Source organism: Poecile atricapillus, chromosome 4, assembly GCF_030490865.1.
Source record: "Poecile atricapillus isolate bPoeAtr1 chromosome 4, bPoeAtr1.hap1, whole genome shotgun sequence".
Classification (NCBI taxonomy): Eukaryota; Metazoa; Chordata; class Aves; order Passeriformes; family Paridae; genus Poecile; species Poecile atricapillus.
Window position 1 is genome coordinate 74,041,067 of NC_081252.1, and position 26,660 is coordinate 74,067,726.

Consider the following 26,660-nt stretch of genomic DNA (forward strand, 5'->3'; position numbering starts at 1 on the left):
AGCTTTTCCTCCCTGTCCTAACAGCATTAGATGGGTAAATCAGGAAAGACCAAGCAGAGTTTGTTTATTTCCCCACCCCAGCCACCGAAATTGGCTTGCTAAGAGGGTGGCAGTGGTGGCCTCTGAAAACAGAGAGGGCTGGAGACAGGAGAGAAGCAGCCCAGGAGCTGGAAGAAGGGCAAGGGTGGAGTAGGATCAGAGGGTTGGGCAGAGGTCAGCGAGGACTCTGGCAAGGAAAGCATCCTCTGTTCCTCCCTCTTTAGGGGAGGAAAGAGCAGAACAAAAGGCAGCCGAGCCTCGTGTCCCTTGGGCAAGGGACGGACAAAACACTCGGCCTGCAAATAATTCCCAACCTGGGCTGGACAGGAACTGCACTCCCAGACAGGTGTCTGCTTTGTCACTGAACCACCTCCAGGCTTCAGACCACTCCTGTTTGCAATCCTTCAGCCTATTTCGTCTGCCAGGAGTTTGAAACCACGAACAATTCACGCCTGTCAACTGCAGGGTGACCTCGAGGTGACACAGGCTCTGTGCATGGCAGATGCACCTTCCCTCTGTGCTGCAGCCCTGCCTCCAGCCCTGGCAGCTGCTCCCCTCCCCATCCCCTGATGTTCACTGAGTGCCACCCCCGCTGCTTGAAGGGCAGCAGATGTCACAAGCGACAGCAGAAGCTGTTCAGCTCCTCTGGAAGTTTGATGGGTGTTTTGCAGAAGTTCAGAGCAGGATCTGACGTGGCTGCTGCAGAATTTGTGCAGGTACCAGTCAAGTGTCCATACGGAATTCCCAGTGACACTTCACAGGCTCTGTCAGGAGCAGCTGCTTCAGAGACAGAGGACAGAGTTAAACACGTTTTCACTGGCATCAGAGTTCCTGGGGGAGAGTTTAAGATCTCCAAACTGGTGTTCCCCCTGTCTTTATCGTTGCAAGTTGGCACCTTCAGATGAAAGCAGCATTTGCTGAAGTGCCACGAGCTACGTGACGGGGCCAGTCAGAGCTCTGAGCACAGAAAGTTCCACTTCAGCCCAAAATATGGTCTAAAAGCACTGGAGAAAAGAGGTTTGGCTGAGGAGGAGCTGGAATACAGTTAAAGCTGGCTCAGATCAGTGCAGCCCTCCTGCACCGTGAAGAACACACTGTGGTCAGGATAATCCCCCCTCAGTCCACCCTGCAGGACTCATCTCAAGGCTAAGAAATGGAAAAATATGGCAAGTGCAGGAGACAAGGAAAGCAAGCAGCATCCTTCAGTGCTGCAGGAGCAAAACCCCCTCCTCACCCTCTGTGGTCAGAGGTAGCAGATGCTTTCACCTTAAATCCTCCTTTACCTTAAGGGCTTCCCTCAGCCTGTATTATGCAACATGAAAATAAACTAGAATAACTAGAAAACAAACAAAAATTTATGCAGGTGCTGGGAAGAAAAAAAAAAAAAAAAAAAAAAGAAATAATTATTATTTCTCTGGTGATTCCTCTCCAAAGCATCACCCCTTCCTCTGTAGTTCATCCCTGGCCCAGACCTGCCATGCTCTAAAATCCCAATATCCACCCAAGCTCAGGCTGGATGGGGCTTGGAGCAACCTGGTCTAATGGAAGCTGCTCCAGCCCATGGCAAGAGAGTGGAACTGGATGATTTTTAAGGTCCCATCCAACCCAAACCATTCCAGGATTCCATGATTCCATCCCCAGCCTTCTCTCTTTACTCTCCTCACATTCTCAGCTCCATCTCCTGGCTCCTGCTGCTCTCAGCCTTCTCACAGCTCTGACAAGGTGCCTGCCCTGCAGCTATTTTGCTTTGGAGCCGAGTTTTAATGCCCAGGGCTCTGTAGGGAGCAGCAGTGACTGCAGCTGCTGCCATCAGAGGTGGCATTGAGTGTCCCAGTGCTGCTCTGGTGGCACCTGGCAGCTGCACCTGGGGCAGTAAAATCAGCAGAGCCATGCTGAGCAGGAAGCTCATCCTCAGCCACATCACATCCATTCCCTGGAAAAGCTGAAGTGGGAGCAGCACTCCCAGCACAAGGGCTGCAGGCTTCTCCATGAAAGCCAAAAACCTTAATCAAGCCAAATTTCCTGGGAGAAAAGCAGCTTTATTACTAAAAACATCCTCTCACACCCCAGGTGATGGGAATTATTCTAGCCACAGTGCCTGCACCACCTCTCAGGGTATCTCAGGTGACAAAGCCAATTGTGGAGCTTTAACCAACATCTGCAGGCACAAGCCATTGACTCAGGGAACTTTTCTGGAAGCAGCTGATTTTTACCCTCAATTTCCAAGGCAATCTCCTCTCCAAACCTGGAAAACTGTTCTCATTTATAGCAGTGCCGATTCCCTCTGTCAAATCCAAGCCCAGGCTTCCAGAATCATGGAATTGCATCTTCTCCTCTTCACTAGTGGTAGTTACCCCTCCAAAAAAACCTCTCCTCAGAATGCCAGGTACCTCAAACTGCAGTAAAAGAGGCTTTTTGAGCTATGATTGGCAATCCAACACTATCAGCTTGTCACGCTAGAAGCCATTTCAGATTTCCTAAGTGAGTTTTTAGGCACAGAAGGCAGCAAAGTGTTTTGGAAGAGCCCAAGAACCATTTTTGCATCCATTTTCTTAGAGGAATTACAGGTCAAGTACAGAAGGTCAAAGGAATCAATGATAATAATGTATATTCAATAGCTTTTAAAGGTAAAGGAGCATCAACTGGGACATGTGCATTACCCTAAAATCCAGCTTGGTTCTTTTCAGCATCCCAGTGCTTGGCTGTAATAGAGTATTAAGGAACTCAAGAGAGATTTAAGCCTTCTATCTACCTAAAAACTGGTGATAATACTGGCAGTAAGTTAAAGAAAAGTCATCTTCACCTAATTTTTCTCCTCGTGGGTTTTTAACTTGCTCTAGCCAAGAACAGACACTAATTTTCCAGAAAGGTATGAAGTTTTAATTAACCTGAGCTCTCAGCTCTCAGAGGGTTTGCTTCACTCCCTGCAGGCTCTGATTCACTGCATCACTTGGAAAACACCCAAATCCCCAACTTTGGGTGCAAAAGGAAACTCAATTAATAATGGAGCATCCACCTCCATCCTGACCTTTACACTCTGCACAGAAAACACGGATTCCTGGTGCCTCCATAGGTTAGGTAACCTTCCAGTCAGTTAACTCTGGCAGGGAGAGAGCAACTGGAGGATTCAGGAGAGACCTGGAAGAACTTTGGACAAGTGTTACCAGTTCCCCAACCCCCAGAGCATTCCAGAAAAAAAAGGGTTTGAACAGCACCCTACTACCACATGAACCAAAACAAGTTTGTGGGCACATCCCACAGGCTGATTCCAGCATAATCACCTACTTACCAAAATAATTCTCTTTTTTCTTTTTTTCTTCCCAGATAAAATGAGAGCAATTTCATTGCTATAACCATATTTTTTAGGTAAATACACACCTCAGTTTTACACATCCCTGCTGAGGTTAAGCTGCAAAGTTTGGGGGTTTTTTTGCATGACAAGGGTCACGAAAAAGCCATTCCTTCCCAACAAATTGTTGCATTTCATTGACAATAACAACTGCAAGGCTGCAGCCAGCCAGCAGCACCCAAAGCTGTCTCCCACCCAAATAAAACTGTAAGCCACAATGATTAAATAAAGCTGGATGCTTGCTAGGATTTTAAGCTTTTCCTTTGGTTCACAGCTGAGAGAGTCCCTGGCAAAGCTCACAGGAGATTTACCCCTGGCAGCCACAGGGACACTGTGCCAGCCCAGGAGACAATTGGGGGGCTGGGGGTGTCCCCAGACCTCATGGTTGGACTGCTGAGGGTTTGCTGCTGACAATTAATCGGCCAGAAGCACCCAGAGCTTATCTTGAATACCTTGGTTAGCAAAACTCCTTTATTAAGATTCACAGAGAAGTTGTGGTTGCCTCATCCCTGGAAGTGTCCAAGGCCAGGCTGGACAGAGCTTGGAGCAGCCTGGTCAAGTGGAAGGTGTCCCTGCCCATGGCAGGGGAGGATGAGATGGTCTTCAGGGTCCCAATTCATAGAAATCACACTAGGTTTAAGCCAAATCATTTGGGTTGGCACAGGCAGATCTTCAGATCATGAAAATGGGATTTAGAGAAGTCCCCCAACGCCAGACCTTCTACAAGTACCTTAAGAGCCAGGGAAGGGTTGGGTGATGCTTCCTGGCTCTCCAGCACTCCCCAAGAGCCCATCAGATTCAGCATTTCTGGAGCAATGAGCACCTGCTACAATGATGTCAATCCATTACCTAAGCTCAAAAGCACAGATTAAACCACAACCTCCTCTTGGAAAAAAAAAAAAATAAAAATCCAACCCAGAGGTAGAAAGGGCAGAGCAGGTGATTCACCAAGAGCAGAGCTCTCCCAGATCCCTGCACCACTGGCTGACCATAACTTCAGCTGCATCTTCCCAACCCGACTCCAGCCTTTTGTCTTGAAGAGCCAGATGAAAACGTCAAGCTTCCCCTGCCACTTCAGTGATAATTCATAACAGAACTCCAAGAGCTGATCTGCTGCTGCAAAAAAAAACCAACAAAACCCCTCCAAAACAAAAAAACAAAACAAACAACACCCAGGCACTTTTGAATTAATTCCAGTATTGTATTTTGCAGCCAGATTTCTAGGAAATGTTGTGAATAATCCAACTAATTCAGTGGAGTGTTGTTGGGGCTTTTTGTTTTGTTTTTATAGAACACAGGAGCAAGTGGAGTTTCAGTTTTGCAGCAGAACCCCCAGAAATCAGGGGTGTTCCTGGTCTTTTTATTTTTTTTATTACAGGCCTCCTGATAATTCCAGAAATAAAAATGTGCAAGAGATCTGTGAGCCATCCCCTCGTGCTCTCCCACAGGTAGCAGCAGTTCACCTCCTGCTGGCAAACTGGGAATCTCATGGGGAAAAACCCATGGGAAAGGATTTGTTTCAAAAAAAACATTTAAAATAATCTCCTACTTAAGCAAACAATTCCAAGATAGATAAAGTCAAAAAAAAAAAAAAAAAAAAAAAAAAGAAAGAGAGAAAGAAACCCCCCCCAGCACACATACCAAGCTGAACTGCAAACTGAAAAACAAAAACAAGCAGATAAAATATATCCAAACATCCCAAGCCAGACTGGGGCCTTGGGGCCCTTCAACACAACTGTGATTTATTGTGCCAGCAAAACCAATTAATAAGTCAGAGGAGACCAAGTAGTGAGGGATTTGCTCTGGAAGACCAGAAAAAAAATAATAAATTATGCTGCAGGATCTGTTGAGCCAGCTTTAAAACAATGCAACAATTCAGATATCCTCCACCATTGCACTGGGATTCCTTCCCTTGGATTTTGCAAGAGGAACCAGAAAACTTCTGGGTTTGTGTCTTACCAGGGAAAGTTCTTGGCTCAGTTAAAAACCTCATCGCAATTTCGGCAGAATTTAATCACTTGCAGGTAATTCCAGGGCCTTTAGAGCTCATCTGCCTCCAGGAGGAGAGTGCAGGATGCCCACAAGAGACAATGGGGGGTTTGATGAGTTAATTCTGAGCCCTGATTGCTGAGCTGCATTTCATCAGCACTGCAGTTACCCCCAGGTTTGGATTGGGGCTACACAATCCTCTTATTACTCACTTAAATTCACCAGAAAGAAAACTCATTTGTCAAAATAACCTTACAGAAGATTTAAGTGACTTCAACACTCAGGGAGGGGGACACTAATTACCACCAGGTCCTGCCAGGTTTGTTTGTACAAGAGACTTGTTCCAGGAACTCAAAAAAATGAGTAAAAAACATGGATTTTCACCAGCAAGGTGGCAGAGGACGACTATTAAAACTGACAATACGCATGGGTTGAAAGCAGACCGTGGCCATCAGATGCCATCAAATCTGCTGCCACCACCCTCAATCAGGAATGTCCAACTTAGGCAGGCACAAATTGATTTCCTCTTTTTTCCTCTTAATATTGCCTGTACAGAACAAACTACTCACCAGATTTTTTTTCCCCAACTACATTTTAAGTATTTACCTCATGCAAGGCATTAAAAGCCACAAAAGTGGCTTTCAAGCTCTTCCAGAAATAAGGGAAAACCTCAACTCAAAGCTGAAGATGTGGTCTCCTTGATAAACTTTCCAGATTTTTAGCTATTTAGGCTGGGAGATGGCTGGAGCCACAACAACCTCTGAACTTCCCAAATAGCCACAGATTAATTCACTAGAAAATCCTTCCAGGGCTTTCCCCAGCTCCTCAGTAATTAACAGAGCTACAAATTATTAAACACTTGAAGTTTTTATGGATGTAAACATCCAGGAGGTTCTTCCAAAGCTCTGCTTTGGTGCTGCAGCCAAGATCACCCTCGCTACAGTTCTTTCAGCTGAAAATGAGGTTTCAACTGTTAATTTTTAATATTGCTGAGAAAGCAAGAAGGGTAAAGAAAAGTTAGCTGGCAAAAGACAGACCCAGGCTCCGAAAAGAGTCTCAGATATGCTTAGAAACAAAAACATCCTAATTACTAAGAATACAGAAAACCATATGTATATGCAAGATCCCAGGAGGAGATAAGGAAAAAAGCTTCACTCTAGGCAGTGCAAGAGTATCAAAAGATGTTGCTCTACTGAGAAAAGGGAGGAAAGTGTCCAAAAAACAGAATTAAAGAGGTTTCTTTTTTTCTTTGCCCTCTCCCAACACAGCATTAGGGGATTGGGGAATTTTATTGTTTCAGAGGTGGGGCAAGAGCATTTCTTGCCTGGCAGATCCCCGTAAGCGGTGCCACGAAGCAGCTCGGTGATTTCGCAGCTCCATTTCAAAACAAGCTGTTTTGAAACCCTGTGAAAAGGTAACATCCTTATCTGTGGTTTCCTCCAGCCCCAATGACGTTTTGGGGTGAAGGCTTTGAGAACCTGAGAGCACAAAACTCCTGCAGAGATCACCAAAGCAGCGCAGCGGGATGGGAGCGCTCGCGCCGGCAGCCTCTGAGATGTTCTGTCCATATGCTGCAAAAGGCCTTGGTTCAATCAACCAGCAGAAGGTGACTCATCACTCCACAGCAGCTGAACTCTTCCAAAAGGTCAGTTTGTAATGAGGACTAAGAGTGACAGCAGCTTTGAGAGTGAAATAACCAAGAAATCCTCTGTATTTCCAATCACACATAACACGACGCTCAGTGCTGGGCGTGGGACGAGGAGGAACTCGCAGGCAACATCCCCTCTTTCCCCAAACCACACAGAAGCACAACAGGAAAGCACCACACAGCTTCTTGAAGCCCTCAAAAGCAGCTCCACGGTGCTGTCTCCTTAAGACAAAGGAGGAAGATGAGTAATAACACAAATATAGGGCAGAAATGCCCATTGCCATGGCACCACGTCGACAAAAGAAGAAGCCTCTCTCAGAGGATGCCACAACTACAAAAAAACATTCAGAGATTCTGCTTTTGGAGGCTTTTGTTGTTGTTTGTGGGGATAGTTTGAGGAAGGCAAGACTGAGTCCTGGAAAGGGACATGTGGAGCCACCTAAGATGTTCAGACAGACAGCTGGGTTTGTGTTCCCTGTGGCAGAAGGGTCTGGGAAGAAGTAGGGGCCTGTCCTGCCTCCAAAACCAGCAGAGTCTCTCCCCAGGCCCTTAAACTGCTCTCAGGTGGATTCTGGGGGCTCAGCCACCTCCCCAGGTCCCAACCTGGCTCAACCTCTCACATTCCCAATCCTCAGGAAAGCACCAACCACATTCCAAGAGCCCACAAGCGAGGTGGGAAGGAGGGAAGGAGCAGGGCCATGCAGACCTCACACCCCGCATGCCCTCAGAAAACCTCCCTCAGGTCAGGCATTATTTTTTGCCCTTCTGCAAGTCAACCCAGCCTCCATAGAACATCTCTGTCTAGAGATGAAAGGACTGGCTTCCAGTTTCGTCCTCTGACTTCCCAAAATTTGTTCTTTGTACAAGAAGAGGAGAGCCAGAGCCAAAGGAAATGCTGTCACCAGCGGTGCTGGATCAGCAAACATCTGGCAGACATTCAGCTTCCCCTTCCAGATGTCAACCTAAGGCTTGGCCCCCTGGAACAAGAAAGACAGCTGTGACAGCTACAAGCATCTAAAGGCCTAAATAACAAGAGAATTTTAGTCTTTTCCTCTCACCATTTGGAAGTCCTGAATATTTCCAGCACTTCCAAGGGCAGGAAGCCCCAAGCCCTCAGGGACTACTTCCTGAAGAAGCTGGAACTCTCCAGAAGATCTCTCCCTAGCACCCTACACGCATGCTGGTTTTGGGGAAAACACAGGGCAGGGGGTTGGAACAAGATTATCTTTAAGGTCTTTTCCAACCAAAATGATTCCGTGATTCTACTTCTCCAAAATCAGCAGAGAAGATGGGACTTCACTGCACTTCAGCTGTTCCTTTATCAGTACAGTATCTCCAAGATCTCAGTCATCTTTGAGGCAGATGATCCAAGTTGAGGCAGAGGATCCAAGTTTTCAAATACCACCATTTAATCTTGCTTCAAAGAAAAAAAAAAATAAAAATCTTTGCAGTAAATATGTGTCTGCCAGAGCCATCTAACATTTGCCTGATGCTCTTTGGCAGGATTTCCCCAAAGGGATCCAACACCCACACATGATCCCCACACTCCAGAAAAAGACAAGCAAATACACCTGCCAGGCTGTACGACAAGAAAACATCACGAAAGAACTTGAAAAACAAGGAGCCACCCAGAACAGTCACTGATGACAATGTGGAGTTGATTATTTACTGCCTGACTATCTCAAACATCTACAGGATTTAAAAACACGGAGCCTGCTCCCAGTACAAGATTACACAACCACCAGACCAGACTGTTCTCACATCACACTTCAGCTAAATGGATTCTGTATCACCCATGTCAGGTTTGCAGCTACCCCTGCAGCAAATATGCTGTGTGCACAGAAAAGTCAAATAATACTTGCCACTCTCTTCAAAGAAGTATCCATTTCTTGACATCGCTGCTGGTGGAGACTCTGGAGAAGACAGAAAAAAGTGAAACATGAGAATCATCAAGATGCTGAATGTCTTCACTTTACAGCACAAAGCCAGTTCCAAAATACTGCAGGCATCAGATTTTCCTGAATGTGGTAAATGCAACTTCTTGCTTATTGATGTTATAGTATTTACCAGAAGTTTCCTTTAGAGCCACAGGCAGTACTTGAAAAAAAGTCTCAGACATCCTGGGCTGGGACCACAAAAGAGCAAGGCTAAAGATCAGGACGAGTCTGATCATCTCAGGGATTTACCAAACCTCAACAAGTATGTCAGCAATTATACAATCTAGACATCTGAAAGGTTTTTATAAAAATACAAGCTGTAACGAAGCCCAGGTTGTACCTTGTGCTCAGATAAAAAGAACCAGTTTAATTTAGAAAAAAAAGCAACCCTCTGTTTCGATGAAAATGGGAGTTCACTCCCCATCCTGCTGCTCCTAATCATTAGGATATCCCCCAAACAGTGCTTGGCACTTGAAGATAAGCCCCAGAACCCTCCAGCCTTCCTTGGCCCACTTCCTGAGCTGGGATGCTGCAGCCAACACCATCTGCACCAGCAGGGTCCGGTGAGGAAGCCACAAATGGGAAATGATGCTGGGCAAGAGCGAATCCACACACACAGCAGCAGCAGGGATGTATCCCCATCATTTATTAGGGAACAGGGGTTTTGGTACCGAGTCAAATCTGCAATTCACTGCTGGCAAAGCGGGTATTGAACATTTCTTGGCGTGTTAATAGAGCACAGGAGCACCTGCTCTCAGGTGTGATCACAGCCTGGTGCCCAAACCCAGCCTGGCTGTTCCAGATGATGACAAAAAGTGACAGCTCAGCCTGCGTGGGCACAGGCAGCAGCTCCCCTGGACAGGTGCAGGGCCCATTTTACATGAATAACAGAGCTCTTGATTTCAAGCCACGAGCAAGAGTCACCCAAGCAGCCCCTTGGAAACCTGGGGCTCGATGCTGCTTCTTCACACTCTTCTTCCCAGCCAAAATGCAATCAGAAAGAGGAATAGGTTTGCTCCGTCTTTCCCCACTTCATTAGGCTAATCAAACATTACCTACGCAAGCCTGGGATGAATTTGGGCCAACAAGGAAAGAGGTTTTGCCTGCCTTATTGTTCTACAGATTAGGCTTCCTGCTTTTCCTTTGAGGTATGACACTGTTTCCCAAAGACCCTTTCTGTGCTCCGTAACTTTTGGCTCCCAGGTTGCAGGCTCTTTACTCCCATGTACAGTGTGCCACATTTTCAGGCCTCATAATTCCTGCTGCTCCCCCGGGAGCTTTTGTGCACATGACAGATGCAAAGTCACGCCACTGACGGCAGCACCTCCCAGCCCTGTCACTTGTCACCCCTCAGACCTTCCAGTGCCGACAGGTTCCTGAAGGGATACCCTGATGGCCACGAGAAAAAGAGCCAGGACATAAACCAGAGAGCAATTCAAGTGTCTGGTCCAAGGGAGAAACACAATGTTCCAAAGTTCATCCCAGAACAATGGGCTGGAGGAACAAACGGCACCGAACTGTGGCCAAGGGGCACCCATTACACCAGTCAATTGTTTCCCTCCACCTGGAAGGGAAGGAGAAGATCCATCCAGATTGATTAGCATGTTAATGATCAAAGGAAAGTTTTTAAAGAGGCTCTTATTGTGCAATGATTGCATTTACGTATTTCAGGGAAACAAACAAAATACGCCTGGGCGGGCGGATTACCCAAGGAACCCACATTCCCACCAGGATGGTTTATCCATTTCTCACTCCTGTTATGGCTTCTGAGGGAGCCTGAAGGAACATGTTCATCCTTCACTGGGCAAAATGAGACCCTCTGCTCTTCCTTCAACTGAACACAGCTATTTCTGCAGGTTGACGCTGTCTAACGATCGGGAATTTGTCTGGTTTCTTCCTCAGAAATTCCTTCCAACTGCAGCATTGCCTGGGTTGGCATCACACCTTTACGGGAGACTGGTTTGGTCTCTGCTTGGACCAGGCATGAAAAGGGCAAGGCTGGGGTGTTACAGCAGGCAGTGCCATTTCATTAGGTACCACTGGTTCCTCTGAGTCACTAATGAGCCACAGTCCCCCCGGCAACATGCTCGGGTAATTATGGTGGAGGTGCTGTTTTTTTCAGATGAGTCATAAAACAGAGGTCTTAACCTTGTAATTAAAGATGCAATGGCACGTTTGGGGAAAAAAAAAAAAAACAAAAATAAAGAAAAAGGAAAAAAAGTCAGGCGTTCACCCTACTATATCCTGGCAAAAACCCAGCCCTGGTAATTTGTCTTCTCCCAACATAATGCTGTCCCACAGCATCAACCCAATTCAGACTTCCAAACAGCCTTGTTGGCGCCTTTGGAAAAGCTGTTACATCCCCCACGGAAGGGGCACATTAACATCAGGAACCTGTGTGTGGCGTGCCCAGGAGGTAAAAGGTGATGGGTGTTTATACAAGCCCAGACACAGGCAGGGAGCCACGGGAGCAGCTGAAAGGTCAGGGATTAGCACAAGTGGAGGTAGGAAGGGTAAATTGGGGGCTACAGCATCTGCACCTCTGATGCATTACAGAATTCAACATTCACCTTTCTCATACAATAATTAGGGTTGGAAGGGATTTCTAAAGGCCTACTCCACCTTCCCTGCCATGGGAAGGGATATCTGTAACTGGATCAGGCTGCTCAGCACTCCAGCCAGCCTCATCTTGAACATTTCCTGGGATGGGGCATCCACCGAATCTCTGGGAAACCTGGTCTGGTATCTCACCACCATCACTGCAAAAACATTATTCCTTATGTCTAATCTAAACCTCTTTTCTTTTAAAACCATCACCCCTTGTCTTATCTCAACAAGGTTTTCTAAAAAAGTCTGTCCCCACCTTTCTTAAAGGCCCCCTTTAAGCACTATAATGTCACAGTAAGTAAGATCACCCTAGAACCTTCTGCCCCAGCTTTGGATAAATCAGGAGGAAACATCTTGAAATGAAGAGGACACCTCTTCTCCAGGTTGAACAACCCCAAGCTTTGAACTGAGCAGAACAAACCAGACAGTTCTCAGGGGGAGCCCAATTAATCTCTTTCCTCCTTACGCCCCAGTCCCTTTCTCCCCGCATTCCCCGATCAGGAGCGAGCATTCCTTATGCTGAGGGATGCTACCTAAGGACAAGGCCAGCTGGCTCGTGCTGAAGTGCAGGCTCAGGAGCAGCCAGCAAGACAAACACATCAGCAGGCTCCACCTGCTCCCCTCTCCCGGCGCTTACGGGATTTCACATCCAAGGTCTCGGCTCCTTGGCCGGGTTTTGCTGCGATGGGTTCGGGTTGCGCGGAGCTGACAGCAAGGCTGAGCCCGCTCTGCTCCAGCAGCCGCTGCCTGACGCACACACCAACCTTGCACTGCCTCTCCCCACCTCACCTTCCACTCCTGAAATTAAAAAGAGTTCAAGCAAGGGCCAGTTATGAAACACAGCGGTGATCGATGCAATCGCTGGGCTTAGGGAAGCCTGGGCAGGAGTACAAGTCTCCAAATTCATTAGGCATCAACATGATAATGCTCCAGGGTTTGCCTGAAGTTGCAGCAGTGCTTCCATGAAGGATAAATCTTCCTCCAGCCTGCAAAGTGCAGGGGCTCACGGGTTCCCCCTCTCCACACCCTCAGATCCACCAAACCTGTTCTTTCACCCAGGTTTTCTTTCAAAGGCTCCAACAGTTAAAGAAAAAAACCCAAGCAAGGAAATGTCAGCAAGACAAAGGCTTCTAGAGACAAAGCTGGAAAGCACTACCCCAAGGAGCAAAGATGCACAGCACAACAACTCATTCCTGTGCCTCTGCTACCTCTCAGAGAGGTCCTGCCTCTCTCCAGACTCATTCTCACCCATCACCTCCAAGGACAACCAGACTCTCCAATTGCTCTCCCTATCCAAAGGCAGAACAAGGTGCCACCTTCCAGAGTCTGCCCAAAACCACATGGTGCAGCTCTCTTTTGACAATTTAAGCCATGCTCTTCTTTTCTAAACGTTAATTTACTCCAGAAAATAACTTCCTACTGCCACCCCAACCTTATTCCCCGCAGGGACGTCTGTTAGATGAGACTAAATTGGAGAGGCACACGGTGTTACCACTTCTTTCCTTTCCCAAAAGGAAAATTTCTGAGCTTTCTGAGTGCTGAATTCAGAGGTGAAGAGCTGAAGCACTGCAAAAGAGAAAACAAAGCTGCTTTTTCTAGACTCAAGGATACAGCTGAAGATTTCATGGCTAAGCCACCACCCTCTGAGCTGAGGCAACAGCAGTGACCCCCAGAGCCACCAAGGCAGAGGAATAGCAGAAAATCACAGACTGGTTTGAGCTGGGAGCTAAAAGACCATCCAGCCCAACACTGCCATGGACACCTTCCACCAAACCTAGATATGACTTTTTTTTTTTTAGCTGAAAGCAGAGTCAGGATTGCTGCTGTTTAAGGTTCTTGGTTTTATGGAACAGCTGATCCACCACGGGAAGCACCAGACAAGAAGTGAGTATATTTCCTGATTTCTTACATTCCTATCATTTTTACATTTACATTTAACAACAAACCCCTGCCATGCCATCCTCCATTATTAAATTCCTGTGGGCACTGCGTCTCCGATCTAATAACCCATTTTGACTCTCATGTTTTAAACTTAGCAGTAAGTTCTCTTGAGCCTTGCAATACTGGAGGATTATGAATAAAAACACATTCTCAGGATAGTTGGGTAACTCAATTACAATGTTCTGGTGCTGGCATCTTCCAAGTAAACAGCCCTCTGCAGCACAAGCCTTATATTGAAGTGAAACACAGCTCTGCAAAAGCTTTCTACAAGTACTGCCACAGCCCTTGGCTTTTATGATTTCTCTCTGGTAAACCTTTAACAATTGCCTTGATAGTGAATTGGAGTTTATTTTGAGACAACACCAGTTTGAAAGAGGTACTTGGGAAGAATATTTTTATTTACAGGCCCTTTAATATTGGCAGCTCTTGGGCTGTCTCTTGTGGGCAGCTCGTACATCTGGAAAATTTAGTTACCCCAGAAGTTCCCATCAGAAAACATCATGTATCTTCTTATCTTTTACTCAGGATGCGCTCCAATATCCCAGTTTCACAGAATGGTTTGGGCCAGAAGGGTCCTTAAAGACCATCTAGTTCCAACCCCCTATTCCAACACCTTTAACCCCCTCCAACCCCGTCTTGGACACTTCCAGGGATGGGGCAGCCACAGCTTCTTCAACAACCTCAATTTCCACCATTTTTTGCTGGAGCTCTGAGGACATTTCTGAGACTCACCAGCACATGCAATGTCCTGCCTCAAAGCTGATAAAGCAAAACACGACAGACTGCAAGCGAGAAGTTACCACAAAAATCACTTGTTTGTGCTGAAAAAGCCTTTAGACTTTGCCTATTTCCTCCCAGGAAGAATTAGCAATTATTGCATCATACTGAACTGCTCAGTCAGAGAATGAGGCAGAAATGGGATGGATAACTGGAAAGAAATCTACTTCCCAGGAGACATGCAGGACTTTCTTTGCAGCAAGGTTTTGGCCACTTCCAGCTGACTCCAGGAGTTCATTGAATGCAAAATGAAGAATGTTACAGTTAAGTTGCACCCCCTCAAACTGATCCAGGGACAATTCCAGCTTGGACAAATTTATGGTCTCATCCAAGGCTTCAACCTGGTGGAAGATGATGCAGCTTCCCCCATCCAAAAGCTCCCCAGTCCCAGTGTTCCATATTAAACTCTTATTAAATTCTTATTCTTTGCTCTCTCCACCCATGAATTAACATCCCAGGACAAGGGATCTGGAAGCTGCATTCAGGTTCCTGCAATTTGGAACAAGGGGAGAGTCACAATTTATGTGCTTTAAATACCCAATAACCAAATGGTGCAGCAGAAACCCAGACTTAGAAGAAAAATCACTCACACAGGAAAGATTACCTTAGGGGAAACCTGAGAGTTTAAATCTCAGGATTTAAACAGGAGAGGAGGAATTTTTTAATTATGTGGAGCATTGACTGAAATGGAGTTTAAAAATCTTAGTGTGCAGCAAGAGCTCAACTGAAGGAGGACGAGGAAGCCTCAGACTCCTTTGATAACACAACTGCATCACATCAGAATAGGACAGGAGCTTGACAGGCAGCAGATCTGATCACAGATGAGATCATCAGCTCCAAATATGTCAATATTAAAGTTTTTCTCCAACAGTCTCCCTTGTGCTCTTAAAACAAGAGATTCTGGGAGTTTTCAAGAAGAACCAAGCAGCACAGTCTCTTGGTGGAGACATTCCCTGCATATCATTTAAAACCACCCAAGTCAGCAAGAATTAATGGACAGCAGCAAGCAAAAAGCTATTCTGCCTCAAGTTGCCACTTCTCATTTCTATCTACACCTTCAGCAGCTGATTCCTTCCCACAGCTCCACCTAATGCAGCTGGAAAAGCCTGGTGAAAGCAAAGCTCCTGCTGGCTCAGAGATTGGAATATGCCCCTGTGCTGCTGGTCTGGGCAATCACAATTGACAAGACAGGACAAGAACTGGAGATTTGACTTGTTTTTCTCCATGCCTAGAGAGGTGTGACCCAAAAAAAAAAAAAAAAAAAAAAGGAAGAAGATAATCACAGAAATCAGGGTTTCCAAACTGATCACTGTTATTCAAGGAAGTGTAAGATCAGTAGGGGATGCTTGGCAATACCTGGGCAGGAAAGTGCTTGGTAAATGGTGCCCAAACACAGACCTTTCCCCAAAAAGCATCAATGAAGGCAAAGGAAAACATCAAAGACAAAATTCAAGAGGGCCAAAAAGACCTTTTGTAAGTCATTAAAAGGGGAATATCCGCACTGGGAGTCCCAGGGAGTTTTTTCTTGAAGGGCTGAGTCAAGATCAACTAAAGGACTTTTTTTGGGCACAGCTTTACAGCCTCGCTCTCCTTTGTCAGAGCAGACACACATCCATCCCCAGCAGAGCCTGAGGGGGATAATCCCTCCCTTCCCAAGGCACAGCAGAGCCCCATCCCTCCCCAGCTCATCCCTTCTCCAGCTCCATGCCAGGGCTGCAGGGAAGAGCTCTGCAAGGACAGACCCAGCTCCACGGGCACCAGCTGTGCTGCTGCTCCCCCCCGGTTCCACCCACCACAGATGTCAAAATATCTTCCCAACACAGCTCCCTGCAGCCCCAGAAGAGCAGAGAGTGCCCCACAGTGCAGCTGGTACCCACAGCGAGGGCAGCTCCCCTCTGCCTGCATCTGCTGCCCTCACCTTCCTCAGCTCATCCTCCTCCTCCTCCTCATGAGGCTGGGAGGAAAAACACAGCCCCTGAAGGAAGAAAAGGCACAGCACACCTGGAGATTTAACACAGGCAGCAGAAGGGTGCACCAGCAGGGGCTGGCATCGCTGGGAAATGAAACAGGGATATTTACTGCAGACTTTTACCTAAATGGGTTGATTAAAACATCGTCTGCATGCAAATACCTACAAGAAATCAACTTAGGAGGTCCTGAAAACAGTTAAGGAGATAGCCATGCCCCAGAAAGATTTAAATCTACTCCAAAGCTCTTAACCCCAGTAAACTTTGGGAAGATGAATCTTTTGGATGCTGTTCAGAGCAGACACTGAGGAGGAAGGTGCTTTTAAGTAGCCCTGTTTGAGGGAAAATGATTGCTCCAGCCCAGAGACTCAGACCTGCAGGGACACAGGCTTTGCCCCCCGATGTAAAAACATGTCCTCTAGCAAACCTTACAGGAAAGAATGTTTCTGTTAAATAATTGTTTAAAACTCTCTTTATGTTTAACATGTTCCTCCTGCCACAGGATTGCACTGATGTGTTGTTTATTCCCCTATCCACCTACGAGAAGTATCCCCAAAGGATTTTCACCACTTCTTTGCCTCCCAGAAGGGTTTAATTTCCCCAGACCCCTGTTTTTAGGACTCAGAGGTCTGGATTATCCAAACTAAACATCACGTCCCTTGCAAATGTCCCATTTCTGTGATTTTTGGAGAACACAAACCAGTCCTCTGACATTTCCAGCGCTATCCCAAGTCACTTGGATATAAAGTTTTGCTCCATGGATCTCTGTAAACAGTCTCCTCCATCAGAATGGGATGACATCCCAGTCCTGGTCCAGGCAGAAAACACAACTCTGTGGCTTTGAGGCTCAGCAGGCACTCAAGGCTCAAATCATGGCTTGTACACAAGGAGCTGGATATTCTTCTGAGGGTGGAAATGGTGTGGGGAGGTTTTAAGTTATGCCACGGGTCACCGTGGTAAATGAAACCCCAGAACCAATTTCCACAGTGGCTGGCTGGGAAAATAAAGCATCATATTGAAGGGATAAAGCAGGAAGCATCCTCCTGCCTGCTCCCTGCCAGGCAAACACACACCCACACACAGGCTCAGGGATCAGACGTGGCTGTTTTCAAAGCCTTTTCCTCACTGCACTGAACAATTCCCCTCCTCAGCTTCCTCCAGCTCACCCATTGCAATAAAACCAGCTAATAAAGAGTCACTGGGTGCAGCAGTGACAGCTCCCAGAGACCTCCCCCCCGACCCCCAAAAAAAAAAAAACAAATAAAAAAAAAAACAACCGACAAAGGCTGTTTGGATTTAGCAGGAGCACCACGTTCTCCAGATTGACTCATCACAATTTAGCCCACCCAAACAATTAATATCCGAGGCTGCCTCCCAGAGGTGAGCTGCAAGAGGAAGCCACCCTGCACATCCAGAGCCATGCAGCTGCTTTCCCAACGGGATATCCACTCCTCATCCACTGGATTTCTTGGCCAGCATTTCACAGGTGAGCAGGACAATTTCAGCAGCAAGGCACCAGCAACAATTTGGGATTTGGCTGCTGGACTATTCTGGCTATTCTCCCCTTTTTTCTTTCTTTTTTGGTTGTTTTGTTGGGTTTTTTTACAGATTGAAGGGGGAGGTTTTGTTTTGTTGGAGCCTCTAAAGTGATTTAAGACTTGCAAGGATTTCTTGCTTAAGTGCTACATGGAGAGGAGAGACAGCAAATACCTCCAGAGATCCCACAAGCTGGCAAAGGCCCAAGATCAGGCCAGTTGAGGCTCTTCAGTAGACTTTTCCTGAAACATTTAAATAATTTAGAAAGCATTAACTCTTACTGACAGCTTCTCAGGCAGCTCTTTCCCTTGCAGGGCCATATCAGAAGCCTCATCACTCTTAATCCAAAAGAAAAAGAGACACTGCAACAGCCCCAAACCTTGGTCAGGGTTGAAGATGGATTTTAAAAGATGCCTGAGATATTTTTCTCTGCTGAAATGCCTTCTTTTTACAGGCAGGTCTTCCAGAGGCCACCACCTGCCACTTATCTGCAGTGGCACTGTGTTAACCATGCAAAAATGGTTAAGAGACAGTCTGACAACATTTCACTGACTTGGGGCTATTCAGAGGGTGGGAGCTGCTCCCTGTAGGGGTTTAAATGTGGAAATACTCTAAAAATTAATCAGCAGGGAGGAGTAAATGGGTAAAAGGAATAAGCCTTTCTTGGGGGTTAAGTAGAAGAGATGCTGCAGCACCACCAGTGTCTCTCTGGAACATCCCTCCCTCCTCCTGGGTACCAGGGTCATGTTTTGGAACAAAGTGAATTTCTAGAAAGTTTTTTTCACCCCTGCTATCTTATCACCACCAGAAATGAAAACAGCTGCTGAAAAGGCAGCAGTGGCTGAGCCAAGCTTTTATAGCAAAGTTGTTCCTGCACCCCTTCCCACCACCACCCCCCAAAATGGAAGAGATTGAACCCAGAAAACCAGAAGTTTGGCCAAACCCAAGGTCTGTACTGGAAGCAGAAGCAGAGCACTGAACCCAGCCACCTGATCACCAAACACATTTGCAGTTGTGCTTCTCATCAAGACTCAGAAAGGAAAATCTCCCTCTGCCACGAAAAGCAAGAGCAGCCCAAAGGATACCCAAATGGAGCTGCACCCTGCAGCCTCATCCATCCCCCCAAAAACAGGGTCTGCAATTCCCACCAGGCTCAGCAGGATAACACAAACCACCCCATGCAGTTTCCCATGTTTAGGAGCCATAAAACAACATCAGTGACAACAACAACAACAACAACACAGGTGGGGGGAGAGGCAGCAGCACCAGATCCCATTTTCCTGTCCATCATCAATCCAAAATTAAAATGCCCCAGTCCAGTGATGAAATAACTGCAGCTGACACGCCGTGAGATAATGTTATTCATTAGGATGTTGTTTATGGTTCATCTACAAGGCTTCCATGGCTACAGCACCAGGGATGATGTTTGGGAGCATTTCAGACACACTACATCCATGATTTTGTCTCCACTCAGAACTGCACTTCCCCCAAGTGAAACAGCTCTATGTAAAGCTCACTGACAGGCTGGGAAGATGTTTTGCCATTAATTAAGAGAAAAACCAGAACAGAGAAGCTCTTCAGCACTCATCTCCCCATGCATACCTTGAAACTAAATTCAAACCCCGACAGCCAGCACTCTGGTTAATTTAAATGGAATTCAAAAGGCATTCTCCATCCTTAAACACAGAGACATCCAGCACAGGCAATAGATATCATCACTAAGCAGAGCAAAGCCCATAGAAAATACATCAAGCACTGCCTTACTTTAGTGAATTAAATAATTCAAGAGCTGGCAGAGCTGCTTTTTTAGATTTCCTGACCAAATGCATCACCCAGCAACAGCAGCGCCTCAGTTTGGGGGGTGGTTTTAAGCCCACAACTTACCTGCACTACTTCTTCAAGAGAGAGATGCCTCTGCTCCCCTCTGGGCTGCTCCCCCCGAGCCACCAGCACTTGTCCCCAAAGGCCACTCGCTCAGGTGGCCGAGGCAGTGCCGGCTCCTGCTTTTTCACTGGCTCCAATATTAATCCATCCAGAGCATCTTTGTCCCTCACTTCCAATTGGCGAGCGGCGGATGGGTGGAGTGAGAGCGCGACCCATTAGCTCCCAGATGGACACCTCCAGCCCAGCTCTGCCAACCCCACACCTGGGCAGCACCTCTGCACATGCCACCACTGCCCCAGCCAAGGCTTTGGGTTGTCTCCTCCTCCAGCCACCCAGATCCCACCGCCTCTCGGAGCTGTTTGCCTCCAAGAGCAAAAATAGAGTAGTTAAAGCGACCCAGCGCTCCGGAGCCGGAGAGTTTTGCTGGATGCAGGATGGAGAAAGCTCCTGTGCCTCCTTAAAAAAGAAAAAAAAAAAAAAGCTCTGTGCCAGCCAGGCTGAGCTGAAGTGAGAAGATGCTGTACCTTACAGAGAGAAGTACAGGGAAAGCCAGAGGATGAAAAAAAAAAGGAGGAGGGGGGGAAAAAAACCTGCTGTTGAGAGGGAGATAGAGCAAATTCCTTAAAGATACAGCCGCCGGGCTCCGGGGTTTCACCCAGCTCAGCTGCACGGCAGCAAGCAGTGCAAGGGTTAATGCATGCATGCAGTGGAATGAGAAACAGGGCAGCAAGTCTGTGCTCCAGCAGCAAGTTGCAGAATTTAAAGCTGAAAGACCTCACCTCATCCGAGGGGACTTAAATCCCAGGCTGTGTGCCCAGTGCTGGACCATGAGGTGCCTAAAAAGCTTTAGAGGGAAGATGCCACATCCTCTCCTCCTGCTCCAGCCTATTCCACACTGCTTCACTTTCCTTACGATTCGAGATTTTCAGCACAATAAGCCAAGTCTCCCCCAGCTGGATAGTTAAAGCCCAGAGGAATGGTCTAAGCTGGCCAAACAAACAAAAAAAACCAAAAAAAAAAGGAAAAAAGAAAAAAAAAAAAAAAGAAAAAAAACAAACTCCCCAAAGCAACATCAACTCAGCCTTAGAAAAGGCAGAACCCTAAAAGAATAAGACAGAAATAAATAGCGAATTATCCAAATGCTGGCAAGGCTGGGTCACTCCCCCACTACAATAACTCTTGACAATCACTGGGACTTCAGTAAAAAAATTTCCCAGTGACGATATTTACCAGGAGGCAGCAAACACTTCCCAGAGCAAGACAAGGGGAGGCAGCACCCGGCTGGGGAAGGGGCATCCCTTTACCCCCATCCCCAGGCCCTGCCACAGGCTCGTTTCCACTGCACAGAACCACAGGCAGTGCGTGTTTTTAAACACCTCCCACGCGTTTTCTCTGCCGAGACTGCTCAGCCAGTCTCCTCCATTTTTTTTTTTTTATTTTTTTTTATCTTGCCGTGCCACCTGACGAGCTTTTCCAGATAAAGCACATCACGGACTGGCAATAAGATGCTAAGGAGGTAGAGGGTGGTTCAGAAGGTGTTTGAGAGTGGAAGAGACCCCTGGAGGTCTCCAGTCCCATTCCTTGCTCCACCTCTAAAGAGAAATCAGGGTAACACCTCACCGAGCCAGACATCTTCCCCACAAAAAACTTCTTATAAGAAGTTGAGACTCCCATCCTTAGGATCAGCACTTAAGAGAGCTTGGCAGGATTCACCAAGCTCCCCATATTACATTAAAGCAAGATTTGAACCAAGCTGAAATTTTTAAGGTAATTCCTCACAGTGAGACAAACCTGCATGAGAACATCTTCAAACCTTCCTCTATCCCCACACCTGATACCTTCACTAACAGTTTAGAGGACACCTGACAGCATCACAACCCTAAAGGTGAACCGAGCCCGCTGAGCCTCCAGCAGGTATTTCAGGTTTCACACAGCGCCGGATTCATTTCAGCAAGTGAACAAGCTTAGGAAACAAAAGACTGGCTCAGATCACTTTCTATTTTTAATTTTTTCCACGCTGAGGTTGTTTATCAGCTCTCCCTGGGTGCAGCAGGGACCAGAGCTGCTCTTTAGTGGAGATGCCAACAGCCAAGCTGTGAGATCAGGAGAGGTCCCAGAGCATCACCACAACCACACCAAGCCATCCTCCAGGTCCCACGTGCACTGCCTCCCTCTTGACCACCATCTCCAGAACCTCCTCAAACCCCACTGGCCTCCTCCGCTGCCCTGTCCCAACCCTTCCAAGCCCTGCTCACGCACCATCCACCGGCCTGCTCCACCTCTGAGGCACCAAACGCTGCGGCCACGGGGCCAAATCCTGGGAAGAGCCGGCGCTGGCCCCGAATTGGCCGTAGGGCGAGCGGAGAAAGGTGAGGCGGGGGTAGCAGAAGGACGCCGGCTCCATCAGGACGGAGAAGAGAGGAGAGCCAGGTACGAAGCAAACCGCGTCTCCCTTCGCCTCCTGCAGCGCGTACTGTTGGGACATGCAGTCTCAGAGCCTTCTCCCAGAGAAGTTCTTTTCTTTTCCCCCCCAAAGGATTATTTAGTGAAGAAAAAAAAAAAGAGTAATAAAAGAAACCCCAAAAGCGCTGGAGCAGCCCCGCTGCTGCTGTCAGAGCCCAGCAGAGCACACTGGCAAAGCAGCGTCTCCAGCCTGTATTTAAACGCCCCTCTCAGAAAGCAGAGATGCAGCACAGGAAGAGACAAATTCCAGCTCTGCGTCGGGCTGATAAGCCAGGTTTATAATATTCAAGAAGTATTGGCATTACTACAGTTCCTCCCCCCACCCCACCACCTCCTCCCGCAACGAATATCTTGTGCAGGAGCTTGTTGTGCACAATAAGCAAAAAAAAAATAATAAAAGAAAGCCCGATCCTTAAAAAAAATAAAAAAAAAATAGAAAAATCAGCCTGTTCCGGTGGGAACAGCCAACACGTTGAATAAAACAAACACACGCGTGTTAAACCCTGGGGACGCAATTAGGCTCGGAGCAGGGGGAAGAGGCGTTTAACTCCTGGAAAAGGAGATGGCAGCGGGTGAGAGGAAAAAGGAGAATAAACCTGGCACCTCACACCGCGTCCCGTGGGGTGGCTTGTCCCAGGGGTGAGCCCAGGTGGGCACTGCAGGGTGCCAGCACCTGCCCCAACACCAGGAGGGGAGGAAGGTCACCTCATCCTCCTCCCAAGTTGCCCTGTCCTCCTAATTGCCACTCCTGAGCCCCTCTCAGTGGGTAACACCCAGCAAGAACTCACTCCATCTCCAGTGTTTGCCCAAGCTGAACGCCTTGAGACAAAGGCTGCCCAGTTCTGAGCACAGAGCAGCTGAGATCTTCTCTCCACCAGCTTCCAATCTTAGTTCTCCATACCACAGCCCCCATCAGCACTGCTGGCAACCGTCCCACCACAGCCCCACCAGCCTTTCTCCTGCCACTTCCATCAGGTCCTTCAAACCTGGGGAACCCCAAAGCACATGTGGGGAAGAAAAGTCCTCACCCAACACCAACCTGAAGTGTAATCCACTCCCTTGGCTTGGTTTTCATGCTTTTCTCCCCATGCTCTCACACTTTATCAGCAAATGTCTGAGGATTGACACTACCCTTGCCTCTGCTCCCTACCCAAATCACAGCCCCACTGGCTCATCAGCACTCGCAGAACCTCCTTCAGCACCAGAGGCAGAGTGAAGCCCTCAGTCCTGCTGGTTTTAATTGGGAGTGAGAGCCAGGAATGAATTTAGAAATAGGGAGCAGAAAAACCCACGGAGTTATGAGTGACAGCAAAGCCCTTTGATATCACAGCCAGCACTGGCAGATGCAGGAGCCCGCAGCGCTGTGCTCTGGGCCAGCGTGTCACCGTGCTCTGCAGAGAGCCTTTCTGGGGAGCTCAGCCCAGATCAGAGTTAGGAACTTGTATTTCCAATAAAAAAAAAAAAAGTAAAAAAAAAAATAAAATGAGATTTTCAGCATCGCCAGGTCCCAGCACAAACTCCCGAAGGAGCTGCTCTGCAAACTTCACAATCACACAACACTGCTCAGACTCAAGTAAGGATGAACTTTGAGGAGTTGCCTCAGCATTCCCGGTTTTTAACCACCCAGCTTGGATGATAACAGCAAAGGTAGCTGAGATTTAACCTGTGCTGGATGTCTTGGCAAGGATTTGCGTATTCAGAGGGCAGATAACAGCTCCACGATGATGATGATGAGTTATTAAAGCATCCTGAGCTTTGTTTACTCCCACGGCAATCCTACACAAGGAACCAGGACTTCTCCAGAAGTGGGTTCACCTTAGGAGGAGGTAACTCAGCCTACTGCAATAAAAAGGTTCCTGTGGCTTCCCAGAGACACCTGGATCACAGCACAGTATTAGAATTACTAAAAAAACACCCAAACAAGCAGCTTTCCCTAAATAATGTGATTTAACACCTGTCCTCAGGCATAAAGGACCTATGCAGAGCATCAGTGCGGTTCTGCCAGGACAGAATTGGAGGTTTTAGTCTTATACAGGCAAATAAAATGGCACCAGGCTAAGCTGAGTAATTCCAGACTAAAATCCAACTTTGCTACTAAAGCCTGACCTTGAGCCTAACTCTTACCTCAGCTGCCTCCTGCAAGGAAGATCAAACCAAACAACAAACAAGCAAATTGAACAGCACCAAGCTAAGTCTGATAATTCTGGATTAAATTCCAACTCTGAAGCTAAAATCTGACCCTAACTCTTACCTCAGCTCCCTTCTGCTGAAATATCCAACTTCTCACTGACACTTTCCTTTAAGCCAAGGCAGAAAGCTTCCCTTGCGGATCCTTTCCCTTTGAAACCCAAGACATCTTTGTTTTCACACTGACTCAACACAAAAATAAAGCTTGTTTTAATAAATGTTTACAGCCTCAAATGATTTACTACAGCTTTACTAGAAGTCAAGCCACTCTGAGCTTACACACAGATATCTTATGCCACCGGGTGGGTCGAGCGAGGGCTCCAGTTAAAAAACCCCAACCCTCCCTTTTTATCTGCATTTATTTAAACAAGCTGAAGCATTCAAACTGCCAAAGAACAACAGGAGAGCCGGAGGGGAACTTCCTCTGCGGTCCATCATTCTTACGGAGCACCAACTGTACAAAAGCCACAGATATTTCAAAACGGGAGGGCTCTGGCTGAGATGGATTAGCCAACAAATCCCGATTATAGCCGGGAAGCGGCGACGCGCGGCTCGCAGGAGGGGTACCAATGACTGAGGTTGCTGTGCAGACAGGATTCAAAGTGTTGCATCGCTGTTCCAGCCTCCCAAAAAAAACCCCAAAAAGCAGCCACAAACCCAACAACAGTAACCCAGGTGAGGCACAGCTGGATTTTCTCAATCCTGGCTCAAGCGGTTTATCCCGTGCTCCGGCACTTGAGGGGCAGGAATTTGGCAGAGGAGGGACAAGGCTGCGCTCACACCTAGAGACAATCCAGGAGAAATCCTGCAAACACTGAAACAGCTCGGGGGAAAGGGGAAAATTCCCTGCGGATTCTCCACGTGCAAATCCACATGGAGAAGCTGTGGCTGCCCCTGGATCCCTGGAAGTGTCCAAGGCCAGGCTGGACCGGGCTTGGAGCACCCTGGGATGGTGGAAGGTGTCCCTGCCCCTGGCAGGGGTGGAATGAGGTGAACTTTATGGTCTTCCCAACCCAAACCATTCCACGATTTTCTGTTCCGTGACACCGCCAGGTCTCAAGAACGTGAACGCTGACACTAAAAAGCAGCAGAGCAAAGCTCTAAGGCAGAATAAATAAAAACTTTTCCATTAAACTGGAGCGGGGAAAAGCTCCGGAGGCACAAATCCTCTCCGGGCACCGATCCTCAAGAGAGGTCCGGGGACAGCACGGGTGACAAAGCTGCTGTGCCACCTACAGTCACTTGTGGTCCAGCACAGAAGCCCCTGTGGCACCCAGCGCTGCCGCGGCCATGCCGCTGAAGGAAGCGCTTCCTTTGCAGCGGGGAAACACCGCAAAAATAACTCCGAGAGTTCACCCGAAATCAGAAAGCGAACTCCCAAGTGCATTTAAACCCCTCCTCCCCCCCGCGTTTCAATTGAACTCCTTGCTGGGGGTCTTTGCCTGCACGCACAGCTGTCCCAACTCTTCATATTAAAAGTTTCGCTTTTTCTACTTTTTTTTTTTCTTTTCTCCTTTTTATTGCGTTTTTTTGCACCGACACTAAGTCAGGCAACCTCATCCGCAGGCAGCAGAGCACCACACCGTGCCCTCCTCCCCATGCTGGGTGCAAACGAGTAAAAACGGGGCATAAAAAACACCCCAGGAACAGCCGGACCCGAAGTTTTCCATCGCTCCTTTTTCCCACCGTATCCCCGGGGATGGAACATCCCGCTCAACTTTGGGGGTGTCACCCCCTTCCCCCGCAGATTTACCAACAGGAAAAAAAAATTAAAACTAAAAAAGAGAGGTTTTTTTTCTCTCTCTCCCCCGCGCCGCCCCGATCCCAAGAGGGAAAATCAGGACGCGTCCCCTCCAAGCCCACCGCATCCCCTGAGCCGATACAACAAGCAGGAGCCGGGGTGCCAAGCGGGGTGGCGTGGGGACACCCCGGTCCCCCCAGAGCCCCCCCAGAGCCCCCGTGTCCCCTCACCGCAGGGCTGGAGGTGGAAGAGCCGCCGGGCTGCCATGGCCGTGCCGCTCACCCCGTCCTCACCATCGCCGCGCCTTCGCCTTCCCCGCGCCCGCCGCCGGCGGGGGAGGGGGGGCAGAGACTTCGCTCCTTATTAACCACCCCCCTCCTCGTCAAAATAAATAATTATAAAAAAATATAAAATAGAGACAACTCGGTTTTCATACACACACACACACCCCCGCGCGTTCCTCTCCCCCCCCCCCTCCCCGCACAGGCGTCAATTTAAAAATAATAATTTAAAAAAATGATAATAAAATAAATAATAATAGCTGGAGAAAGTCCCGAGTGAGGAGCGCGGCTGGAAGGGGAAGGGACAGGCGGTG

The 26,660-nt window shown here is 47.7% G+C and overlaps 1 protein-coding gene across 5 annotated transcripts in view; it reads right to left on the minus strand.

The window, feature by feature from the left end:
* The window catches only part of SLC4A11 (solute carrier family 4 member 11), a 90,804-nt gene extending 64,393 nt beyond the window's left edge, over positions 1 to 26,411 (minus strand). Inside the window, exons 1-2 of one of the 5 annotated variants that reach the window (XM_058838374.1) lie at positions 26,296 to 26,411; positions 8,888 to 8,938 (exon numbers count right to left, since the gene is read on the minus strand). In XM_058838374.1, coding sequence (XP_058694357.1) covers positions 8,888 to 8,938; positions 26,296 to 26,332 — 88 coding nt within the window. In that variant the 5' untranslated portion in view covers positions 26,333 to 26,411. Of the gene's footprint in view, positions 1 to 8,887; positions 8,939 to 19,674; positions 19,799 to 21,933; positions 22,341 to 26,295 lie in introns of those variants that run through there. The other 4 variants (XM_058838370.1, XM_058838372.1, XM_058838375.1 and 1 more) reach the window with 4 other exon arrangements.
* Between the last annotated feature and the right edge of the window lie 249 nt (positions 26,412 to 26,660).